The sequence below is a fragment of the Macrosteles quadrilineatus genome, unplaced genomic scaffold, assembly GCF_028750875.1.
Source record: "Macrosteles quadrilineatus isolate MER2022 unplaced genomic scaffold, UCM_ALF_1.0 Scaffold_8__2_contigs__length_117827958, whole genome shotgun sequence".
NCBI classification, from domain to species: domain Eukaryota; kingdom Metazoa; phylum Arthropoda; class Insecta; order Hemiptera; family Cicadellidae; genus Macrosteles; species Macrosteles quadrilineatus.
The window spans coordinates 99482232-99494436 of NW_026542601.1; the positions used below are offsets into that span (position 1 = coordinate 99482232).

The following is a 12205-nucleotide window of genomic DNA, read 5'->3' on the forward strand; positions in this document are numbered from 1 at the left end:
TCATTTTTATTTATAATCTAAACAATTGTTTGTTTAGAGGTGTACTACCCATGTAAGAGTTAGCCTAAGTACATTTTAGCACTATTTCTTTTCTTTAACTTATTATAATTATTTATCTTGTTAGTGAAAGTAACTATAAGAGGTCAGTATTTAACAAAACTCCAATCTAATCTGTTTTCCTAATGTAACACAATTTTCCTATATAGAGTATTATCCTAATGCATTATTTATTTTGCTTATTTTTATTGATATAAATTCAAAGCTCTTAAACACTTTGATTAATAACTGCTCGCTAGTACTCGCTAATTATTATAAAGACCAGGTATCCCAAAGCTGTATTTTATAATTTTTTTTAATTTTTTCAATATTCAAACTAACTAGAATAACTTAAAGGCATGTGACACGGACATCTTTGCCAATATCATGCAAACTCGTTATTTACTTTTTTTCTCTGTGTAATGCAGAGTTTTAACCCTTGAAATATGTGTACTTATCGGAAACATTTTCGATGCGTTTGTGCAAACACTTTAAATTTAGAAACTTATTTTTTGGTCATAATATAGTCTACAGTATAGTATACCTTGTGGTTAAGTCTAGTAACATATAATTATCCTAGGTAGCCACGATATTTTACTGTATCATCAATTTGTGTTGATATATTATTTTAAATAGTATTTTATCTGATACTTTAAGCATTTAAAACTTATTTAAAAATTTAAATTTAAAAGGTTATTAGTACACCTAATTTTAGTAAAAGTTTGCTTAACGTCAAATTAGGTTAGCTTATTATAGTTGTACAGCTATAAAAAGAGATAGTTAAAAAGTACCTGCATTTCTGATGGGATATGAAACTAATCTTTCCTAACCTTAAAACGTATGCAATAAAATTATTGCGATCAAGATGATTTAAAGCAAATAAATTATTTTATAAAGGTAATATTTGTTACATAATTTTACTGTTTTATGGAAACAAGTCAATTTATTTATACTGCTAGTCAAATATAAACATATCTTTTGATTGAGTACTGAATGATAAAAATCCTTTTATACAATAATTTCCGTAACGCACAAGCTGAATGTGATTTGATGAAAATCTCTGTGCTTTAAGTGTCGTAGACGTAAGTATAGGATATGTACCTTTTTCAATCAGTAGCTATCTAATGTAGTAACCTTTTCTGATTTACTAATTATGTTCATATTGTAGTTAAAAGTGTTAGGAACATATTTCTGAATTTTTATTTCCTTTTAAATTAGCGAATCATTCCATTTTTTTGCATTTTAAATTTTAATCTTATTTTGTTTTTGAAAATGGTTTTGCATTTGTGCAGTTATATTGTTGAAGCAAGTATTTTAAATGTAGGAATTAGAAACAGCATCCAAAGACTCCATTTTCTGTAATTTCCCTCTATCAGAACAAATAATAGATCCTTTAGAAGGTTTTGTAAGTATAACAATTTTAAAGTTTTTTTTTTAGATTTACTTCACACTCTTGGTATCTTTAGTAAATAAATACACATTTTGATTTTATTTTTATTCCATAAAAACCGTATGATTCAAATCCAAAAATCCTATGGTTTATGTATTGAGAGTTCAAAAACAAAATGCTTTCTTACTCTTTGGCCTGTTTATTTTTTCTTACACTAATAATGTGTGAGTTTTCTATGTTTGTTTAGTATTGGATTTATAACCAATTGTGCATTTATATATTTATAATTAGTCAACACTGTATTTAGCCTATATATTTTTAGGTGGCTTTGAATTGCAATTCATAAAGAATCCTTTGTTGGTTTTTCTAACAGAGTGGACTACATCCATAGAACTAGTTAATATTTAAGTTTTTAGAATTTTTGTTACGCAAATTAAACTGCATTGGATATATGTTGTTTGTCAATGTTATTTGTTTGTTTTGCAAATTGTTAGCCACATTGTGTGAGTTCTTCCTAAAATCACAAATTTGTATTGTATGTTACCATATATATTCATCATATTTGTTAGCTTTTGACTCTGTTATTTCATCGGTTAACTATTTATAGAAAGAATAAGAGTCTATATCTTGTTGTTGTTATGTCTTCATGGAATATGGTATAGGTAAATTATGATTTTAATGCAAATATCTTTATTTCGGTTCTTAACATTAAATGTTTTAAGACCAATGTATGGTTTTTTCTTCATAACTTAAAATATGTTGACTGGTGCTTAGAAGGTGGCTGTTATAATTTTAATGTTTATCAATGTCTAGTCTTTAAAAAGTGTGCAATTATATTATTTTACTCTTTAGATATGTGTAAAGTTGATAAGGTATTTTTTTATTTAAATTTACTATAAAACAATACAGTTGAGAGCTTTCCTATATCCAAGCTACAAAGACATTGTGAGCTATTGTTTTTTAACCAACCAATATTTAGTTTATATTTTTAAGTTGGTGTTTATTGAATATTATTTTTCTCGCCGGTTGAGTTACCCCAAAGTTTTAGATTGTTATAAATTCAAATTGTTTATTTATAACGGTTTCCTTTTTCATATTCAAACATTTCTGGATGAAACCAAGCCTTCTATAAAAAAACAAATGGATCGGATATCCATAAATGTGGCTTTGTTTCTTGGTTATAAGTCACAGATATAGGTAATAAACTGATGGTTTGTAATAGCTATTTTATAACCTGCGATAAGACTGTCCCTGGCCTCCTCTGTAATGCCAATAGTCCTTAAACCAAAAGTAAAACATATTGATGATTAATAATTTTGGTTAGAATGTCCTAAGTTTTTTTTTTGAAAAAGGGTAAATCAGGGTTAGGTGTAAGAATTTTTAGGAGTAGAAAGCAGTGAAACTCAACATCAAAGTAATCCTAGTAATTAAAAAAGAAATCTGTCATAAATGCATTTAAAAATCATATAGGTTTAATTATCATATCTCTAATTTCACTGGTCTGGAAGTTTTATTTGTTTTCATTTTAAATTCATCGATAACTAGATTCAAATGGTTATCCATTACATGAAAATAATTTAATTAACGAGTAAAACATTAATTATATAATAACATCCATAATTTTCAGTGTCTGCCATATTTTACATTCTTTTACAAAATTATGTTTTAGTTTTTAAACTACTTACTTAGGCTACAAATCATCTACCTTTCCCCACTATCGCCAGATTAACAAATACTGTGAATTCAATATACCTTTTACTATGTAATGCTTAGACTGTGATTTTAAGCTTGTCAATAAATTGTACTTAATCATTATTTTGACCCAGTCAGCTTAATATTTTTCTACCACATAATTATGTACCTTTATAGGGTAAGATATTGAAAAATATATGGGTTTTCCATTTTTATACATTGATAGTATCAAACATTCTTCAGGACGAATATTGTATCTTTCATCAGGGTAGAGATTTTTATGGAATAATATCCAATAGTAGAAGCATCGCTGTAGGTTTTCCACTAAGTCTGTAATCAGTTTAGTAGGTATAGATGTAGGTTAAATGGAGTATTAAACACTATAGACTGTAATTTAGGTAATTTTGTACAAGTTTTTAATTATATGTCAAACAGTTCACCATGTTTAATAGGTTGGTAATAAAAATATTTCAGTCTTGTAGTTTGGTCCAAAAATGACATTTTTATTAATTTACATTGTCAGTTCAGAATATTGTGAGTTTCCTGTTTGATTCTGTAAAAAAACTTAACTTGCAAGGACATGATTCAATTATTTTAAACTGTGATGAATTTAGTTATGGAAGACTAGATTTCTAAAAGGTTGGTCAAACCATGTTTAAAATCTTGGGTAGATAAATTGACCTTTCTATTTTTACCGTGGCGTAGACTATTATTCCGAGTGTTGTTTAACCTGGGGTGGAGTAAGAGAGAGTCTTACTATATCGACTGTGTGGTGAACTGTAATATCAGGGTGTATATCTTTTAAAATTAATCTTTTTGGTGTTACCTTATTAAATTAGTTTTTAATTTGTTTAAAACTGTTATCTTAGACAAAATATTTTTTCCTACAGTCACCCGACAAAGTTGACTTCCTTGTACTGTTTATAGTACAGAAAGCTGCTAATTGCTGCATATTTATACTTTGCTGTACGGTTTATACTTTGTCGTACGGTTTATACTTTGCCACACATCAGGATTCCAACGAAACAACACAAAACAGCGTGGTTCTATTATGCACGTAATCCGTGTACGCTTGGAAATAGGTTGGCAACACTTAAAGATAATAATACTATGAGCAGCTGATTGACTATCATAAATACGATTTAACCTGTCATTTCGTGTTTATAGTTTCGGTATTTGTGAACTTTCTGTACTTTTCTTTTAAACGTTTTTAAAACGCTCCTACGATCTTAATAAACAAGAAAATACCTTTAAAGCATTTTTTTTAGGCGCGGAAACCAGTCCAAATTACAAAAACATACGGAACTATATTCTCCAAACGCGGAGCACATTTCTTGCTGAGGAAAAATAGCGGAGTGATACGGACCGCGAGTACTACTTTCTCTAGGGCACCATTTGTGTTGCCAGCTGAACCTAAAAACGTGTTGTATAGTGTTTGAAAGACTAATTATTTATATGTGTAACACGAGTGCAAAAGGCCGTTGCTGCACTCGAGATCATTCCGCGTGCAGCAAAGTGCCACTTATTTGCCGACTAGTTACACAAATAACTATATCATTAAGATTATTTAAAGAACTGGGTTATATTAAATTTTATTGTTGTATTTTTGTTGTTTAATTTTTACAATCCCTTAGGTCCCTTGTATTTTAGTACAGAACATTATACCCACAAGTAGACTTTCCATCCCATTGTAAATTTTGAAGCTTGTTTTTCATGTCTGGTGACCATGATCACTAGTGTCGACTTAAATTATTTTATGGTTAATTTTATGATTTGTGCTTTACTGTTTGGTTATATAACTAGGGGAAGAGTTATTGTTTTTTATTAGATATTTTTGTTTTGCTAAACGAGGTTTTAAATGTCTGAAATAACAGGAAACAAATTGTAAACAAAACACAACCTCTACAGTGCACTGGAACAATAAAACTCCCTTCAGCTGGTCCATAAGGATGATAAATCTACTAAGGGAGTATGTATGATTTTGCAGAGTTGGGGAATAAAATTTGTCACATCACTTTGCACATTTATACCCCGTATTATTTGGTAGTGGGTGGTCGACTTCTTATTAACAGTACTGAAAGAGACCAGTGGATAGTGAGTGAGTGAGTTGCTTATTAGCCAATTTCCCATGTTGGGAATAATTAAAAAACAACTCTAAGCTGGCTATAAACTGATAGCTAGTGTCACCCGACATGAACTAGAATTTACAATGGGTTGAGTACTTGTGTTGGTTAATCTATAGCAAAACCTTCTCCCTGCCTTTTTCAGGTTTAAAAGCACATAAGGTGGCAGAGAAATAAAACATTGGTTTTGTCCATCAAATTTGCAAGCTCTCAGTAAAACGTAAAATACTATAATGAAATTTACGAAATGTAAATAAAACATTTGATTTCAAAATAAGTCAAAACTAGAGGACCCATGCTGCTCCGCAGCGTTAAAATAAATATCATATCCGAGAAATAATCAAACTTATGATATCTTGAGCATAACTGATTCAAACGGTCAGTAGCCCAAATTAAAGCATATAATTTACTGATTATTTTGAGTCTAAAACATATAAAAAACATAAACAATACTGGAGAGATTGATTTTTAATCATAGAAAAACCTTATCAAAAATATTTTTTATGTTTGGTTGTTCACCTTCCGTTTCTTGAAAATCGTCCGATTTGAATAACTAATAGCTTAAATGAAAGCCGGGATTTCACTTAAGGTTCTTAGACCAAAATATATAGGATTATATAATTATAAAATAGAGAAGTCTGTAGGCCTACATTATATTTTTTTGGTTTGAGTTTTCGACCACTGGCCGACCTCTAGTCTCTGCATGTATTATAGGCAAGCATGTTTCTTATAAACATTTTTTCTCAGCTTGTGTGAAACCTAGGTAAAATCCACACATATTGTTAGAAAGATATTTTCCTGTAGATGTGCAGCATCCCTTTAAAAATTGAAATAGACTTAAATATAAGCACAAAAAAATTAATTTGAAATTTTAAAAAATTTACATGGGCTTTATGGGTTGCCATGATGGTTACGAAATATAAACAGAAAATCAAAACAAATATGAATTTACAATCTCATGTTTTATTTACAGCATGTGACAGAGTGAAGGATTTGGGCATCATTATTATTACGCCTGATCTTAGCCCGTTTCAGCACAGTAGTGCCAACTCGTTCTCACGATTCATATACAGATGCACATGGAATTGGAATTCTCCAAGGAATTAGTAATTGGAAGTCTCCAATTACACAAGAGTGATCCTGTCTGTACTAGTAGTTGGTTCGTCCCATCTTGGAGTATGGGTCTGTTATATGGTCTCCATATCAAATTGGGCACGCCACATCCAGATACTGGCAAGAACACAAGATTGTTTCATTAGGATGTTTTTGGTCCTAGGCTAGAGGTGGGCTAAAAGGGTACTTTCCTGTACCCGGGTACGGTACAACAGTTACAGGTACTCTAAAGTACCAGTTACAAGTACCCGTTACAAAAGTACCCGGTTACAGAAGTACTCTAGTCCAGTGTAGGTAGGTAGAGTATCTACTTGACATTTTGGATTCATACCATGAAATCGGTACTGATACCTAGGCTTGGCTTCAGATACCAGGACACCTATCCGTGAGCTAGAGGTGCAGCTTCCTTCATATTCAACCATTACATATACGACGTAAGATCTTTGATGCTGTTTTCCTCAAACTGCTGATCAATGCCCTTATTGACTGCCCTGAACTTCTCCACAATAGGCGCAATATCAATCTTGTTGTGCCCAGAGGAACACGCTCCAGAACTCCTCTCCAGCGACACTATCAGCCAACACTTTTTGCATACTACAGTGGCCTGTGCAGATTGAGATTGCAGCGAACAGGAAGTCAGATTGGTGCGCTGATTGACCTTTTTCTGGTTCAACATCTTCTTTCAAAAGGAGGGTCGGTGTGGTGCTAAAGTGAGGGTTTGTGAAAGTTTTCATTTCATGGTTCCATTAATGGGCTACAAAAAGTTAATTAATATGAATTTCTTATTGGTTAGTTGTTATTGTTTTTGCTCAGCATTTAAATTTGTTGTTTGTTATGTTATAACATCATTATTGCTATTGCTGTTATTTTTTTTGTTGGTTGTTATTTCACATATTTTTTTCTCTCTTTTCAACATTTAAAGCTCCTATTGTCTTGTTTTAAAACAGTCATAAGTTTTGCAAAAGTTTTGTAATATATAAGATTATTTATTTATTTATCTATTTATTCTTTCAACGGTAACACCATTTTTACATTGGAATTTTGGAATATACATTAAATTGGATTAAATCACTTTATAAACATAGCATAATTATACATTTACCCATGTCATATATATATATATATATATCTATTCTAAAATGGTGTAACCGTTGGGAGAAAAATACATTTTTAATCTATGGTTCGATGTCTGAAATCTTGCCGACGGATCGTTGTATCAAAGAAATTATTCGATGATCAAGCAATAAACACCTCTAAGCCTTAACATTAGTACTGGGGCCCATTTCATAATAAAGTACAAACTAATATTATTAGTAAATCAGCTGATCGCCCAATGCAAATCTAATGGAAATTACAAGTTACAAGTTGTAACTTGTAGCTTGTAGTTTATTATGAAATGGGCCCCTGGTAGGAAATTTAATACTGTCATATACACTGTTCTTATATACCAGTACAGCTACATGAGAAAGAATTTAAAACTTTCTCCTGTTTATGTACATGGTGGAAGGAAAAAACATAGGTGTGCTATTCCCACATATTCTGACGTCACTCGGATTGCAAACAAAAGATCACCTGATTGTAACTGTCAAATTCGTATATGTATTTGTTTTGATTTGGTTGTTATTGTTTTTATTATTATAAAAACAATAACAATCCAATCAAAACAAATACATACTAATTTGACAGTTACAATCAGGTGATCTTTTGTTTGCAATCCGAGTGACGTCAGAATATGTGGGAATAGCGTAGGACACGTCTCGGGACTCGGGAGGGAATTTTCAGTTCCAGCTCCAGTATTGCAGTAGTGGAGTAGTGCGGTTGGTACAACTGAGTGCAGGACACTGACTTTACGTTCCGTCCAGGCCCATCTGTTTGGAGTTGGAGCTGTCACAACACAACAACAGTCTGTTGGTTTTCCAGTTTGTTTGTGTTTATGTGTTTGTGTATGTTGTTACTTTATAAAATAACTTCTTTAAATTAAGTGTTCAAAGTGTTTTAGAACTTAAATAAGTGAATTTGTGCGAGCTATTTATGTAAAAACGCTATGGGGTTCACTAACCTTAATATTCAACTGTTACAGGATGTGTGTAAACTTTCTTTCATTGGGAATGTTTGCTCCGGTTAAATTATTGTATTTTTACGCAACTAATCTAAAAATCAACGCGGCTTCTATTCCTTAAGATGACGACTAATTTTTTATAAAAGGCATTTTTGTGATCTTAACCTCAAAAAGCAAGTATAGAAAGTGTAGGCCTAGCTTTGTTGCTAGTAAGGTTGTGAAACAGAGTTGTGAATGGGAAACCACAGTGTTTGCATTCCTGTGTGTTGTGTTGGAGGATTAGGCCCTACCTAGTATTGGATTACTTACAGGAAACATGCTGAAGGAAAAATGAACCTCGATGTATCATCAGATAGCCTGGTAAGTCTTTATGAGATAAGTTAAGTTAAAGCTAACTTAGGCTGGGGTTTTTTTTTAAGGATTTATGTAGAATGTTTCTGCAACCCATCAAACTGTACTCCATTAATGTAATTGGGTACAGCATATTATACATTAACTTAAGTTAGTTCACTTGATATTCCAGCAGATCATTAAAAAGAAAGGCTTTTGCAAAAATCTTTGCCAGCTTAAATTTGTTTGCGCAAACTGATGTAAGTTTTTTTGATCATTTGTACAACAATGTATCCTTTCAGTGTCCATGCCAGTGGCGTTTTGAATTACAGTAAAACAAAACATTTAACTGAGAGCCTAAATAAAATGCTCGGTTTTGTATATTGTTTTTCATTGTAGGTAGGTGGTAGGTTTACACCTATAATGTTGATTGATTTTAAGTAGATTAATTGTTTAGAGACGAAACTGTGGAGTTTATAAACTTAGGCTACTTATTGCTCCAGTGGATTGAAGATCCCAACCTACACATTTTATGTCATTTATAACACTGAAAAAAAAACATTAACTTAATGGCTTTTTTTATGAACTTTGATGTTACTCTTTGAAATCAAACATCTCGCTAAGATAGCAGTTTTCCATACTTATGTATCATTAACTTAACTTCACAAAAAAATATCCAGTCACTTAATGTTTGTGAGCTCGGAGAAAACTTTGCACTCTTACTTTAGAAAAAAATCTAGTTTCGGGTGATACCTATATTTAAATTAATGTAACTTAGATATGTTCCCATGGTCACGTTATTGTAAATAATTACTAAAATAGGCTATGTTTAAATTGAAAAATAGTTGCTACGAATTATAAGTAGTACCAACTAGGTACGGTATGTGTAAATTATGTAAGTTACTCACAAAAAACAGTTACCTACTCAAGTTTCATTGTTTTCAATGTACGGAACTATAGAGTTACTAAATACCTAGTTTTAAAATCTACAATAAAAATTATCTAAATTAGCCTTTTACCCATTTAAGTAAAGATTTTTTTTAAACTGACCTCAAAAATTACATTCCAATTTCTAGGCTGTTTGTGTTCAGTGAGAATGTTTTAAATTTTGATAACTTCTTTTTATGATTGTTTGCTTTTTTAAAATTAGGCTATGTAATTATAGCCCACACATTTTTATGAAGAAAAGTAGGTACTCACACACCCACAGTATTGTTTTTATCGGATAAGTTTAGGCCTAATTATTCATTCCCCAATCTGGACCTTTCATTGAACCTTCAGTGCATTAAATTATATGCTTGGCCCAATACTGACCTTTTTATCATAAGAATTAATCTAACTTTGATTTGTTAACACGCCTATGAGTCATTCTTTTATCTGTTGAAAATATGATGTTGGGTAAGACTGTAGGTTCAGACTATACAAGTATTTTCTCTAGCGTACCATTTTTCTTGTTTTTGAGCTGTTGGTAAGGGTCTACTCATGTTTAAAATAGGAACCCTGCAGATGGTAAGTGAGTATTTGCGCCTCATATTTTTATTTAAGGTAGGGAAGACTATTGAAGTTGTATTTTTGATGGGGTTGACATGTAGAATTGCTGTAGCCTATATTACAATCAAGGAAGCAGTTAATTCAACCTTAGTTTTGTTGTGAAGCTAAAAAATATCTAAAACTACTCATGTCGCATCTAATTTAGTTACAATCTCTTAGGTTCTATTTAATTCAGTACCGTACTTACAACTTTCTTCATACATTTAGTATAAAATGTTTCTGAAAAAATTATTTTTCCCGTAGAAAATACACAGTAAAAAACATTAATACCCCCAAACCCCACCGCAGCAGACCTGCAAACTAAGCAAATTTGTATTTGCCTGATTTGATTTTCATTTGAATCTAGATTTAGTAACAGGTTTAATGAATACCTGTTTGCTTCTACAAAAAGGGCAATAAAGTGTGTTTTTTAGTAGAATATTATTAGCTGATTGTAAAATAAATAAATTTGCCAAGTTTGTTTAAAAAATATATCCACAAGCAAACCACAACTCCGTTTACTTATTGAACAATAACATCGGAAATTTAAGTTTACAATTTTCTAAAAAAATTTAGTAACCAATAGCCCTAACCCTAACCGTACAGAAACACTTCACCATATCAAATTACAGTATTAGGTAGTTTTTTAAGCTCTTGAAAATGGCTTAAAAGAGAGAAATTGGGAAATTGTATGTTTTAAGGAGAAACAAATGAGAAAACCCTATTTTTACGCCACATATCCCTCATATAACTCCGTTCTTTTGGTCTGATGATGCTGGTTTGCGAATTTGTCAGAATAAACGTAAGTTTACAAGTTTGTACCAAATTTCATCGAAAACACAGATTTTTGTGTTTCAACGCCATTGAATATTTCAGTGAATTTCCCATAGGGAATAATAAACTATTACCGTAGGTCTCATGGTAAGACCTGGACCCGGGACTGATTTACTTTTTCATTTTGATGTCTCCTCCAGAGGCCAAAAACACCCTCCGTTCAAATAAATTTATATATATATATATATATATATAGGCCTACTGTATATATCATAGACTAAGTAGGCTATGTTTTATCTATGCCTATCCTACAGTATATGGGTCCGTTAGCATCATAACTCGAGCGAAAATTATCCGATTTCGATAAAATTTTGTACAAACGTGTAAACCTAAATGTATTCAAACAAGTTCGCGAACCAGCGTGATGGGACCATTGGAACGGGAAATATTGGGGGTTTATTGCGTAAAAATTGGTTTCTCTCATTTTTGACCCTCAAAACAAAAATTTTCCCAATGTATCTCTAAACCATTTTGAAGTGCTTAACAATTTTTTTTATATTGAAGTGTACTTTTGTACGGTTATTGGTCACAGAGAAAATTCAAATAATATTGTAAACGTAAAATTCTCATATTATTCTTAGGCTTTATAACATTTAAGAACAGTTTCCATAACTATTTATTTTCGGATAAATATAAATACGAATCGTTATTTTCAGCTTATATTAACAACTCGGGCAAATGGAAATTCGCTTAGTATGCAGGTTTGCTATGGCGAGGATATTTAATATTTTGTAAGTACACGGTCCAAACCCCGGACTTATTACGTGTGTACACAAGGCTCTGTTCGGTTCGTTTCCGCATATGTACCAACCGTCGTTGAAACGCCGGAGAAGCGGCAAAGCAGCGGGACTTGAGAGTGCGTGACATACGTGTGGGAATGCGTGTGAATACGCTACACGCCACACGCCATCAACCACCAACACCCGCGGAACATACGTAGACTCCTTCATACGCAGTAGTATACTGAGCAAACCTGCAAAACATAATAACAATCCCGCCGCAGAAAACCTGAGCAGATGAAGTGAATTACCTTAGGCCTACCTGATTGGATTTTCAATTAAAGCTGTTTAAATAACACTAATATTTAACAAGTAACCG

General features: G+C 31.9%; 1 protein-coding gene across 2 annotated transcripts in view; it reads left to right on the forward strand.

Annotated features, from left to right (window-relative positions):
- The first annotated feature begins 8241 nt into the window (after window positions 1–8241).
- LOC128999952 (ral guanine nucleotide dissociation stimulator-like 1) overlaps window positions 8242–12205 on the forward strand; it is a 113201-nt gene continuing 109237 nt past the window's right edge. For both annotated transcript variants that reach the window (XM_054426747.1, XM_054426748.1), the window contains exon 1: window positions 8242–8773. In XM_054426747.1, the coding sequence (XP_054282722.1) occupies window positions 8744–8773 (30 nt within the window). In that variant the 5' untranslated portion in view covers window positions 8242–8743. The remainder of the gene's footprint in view (window positions 8774–12205) is intronic.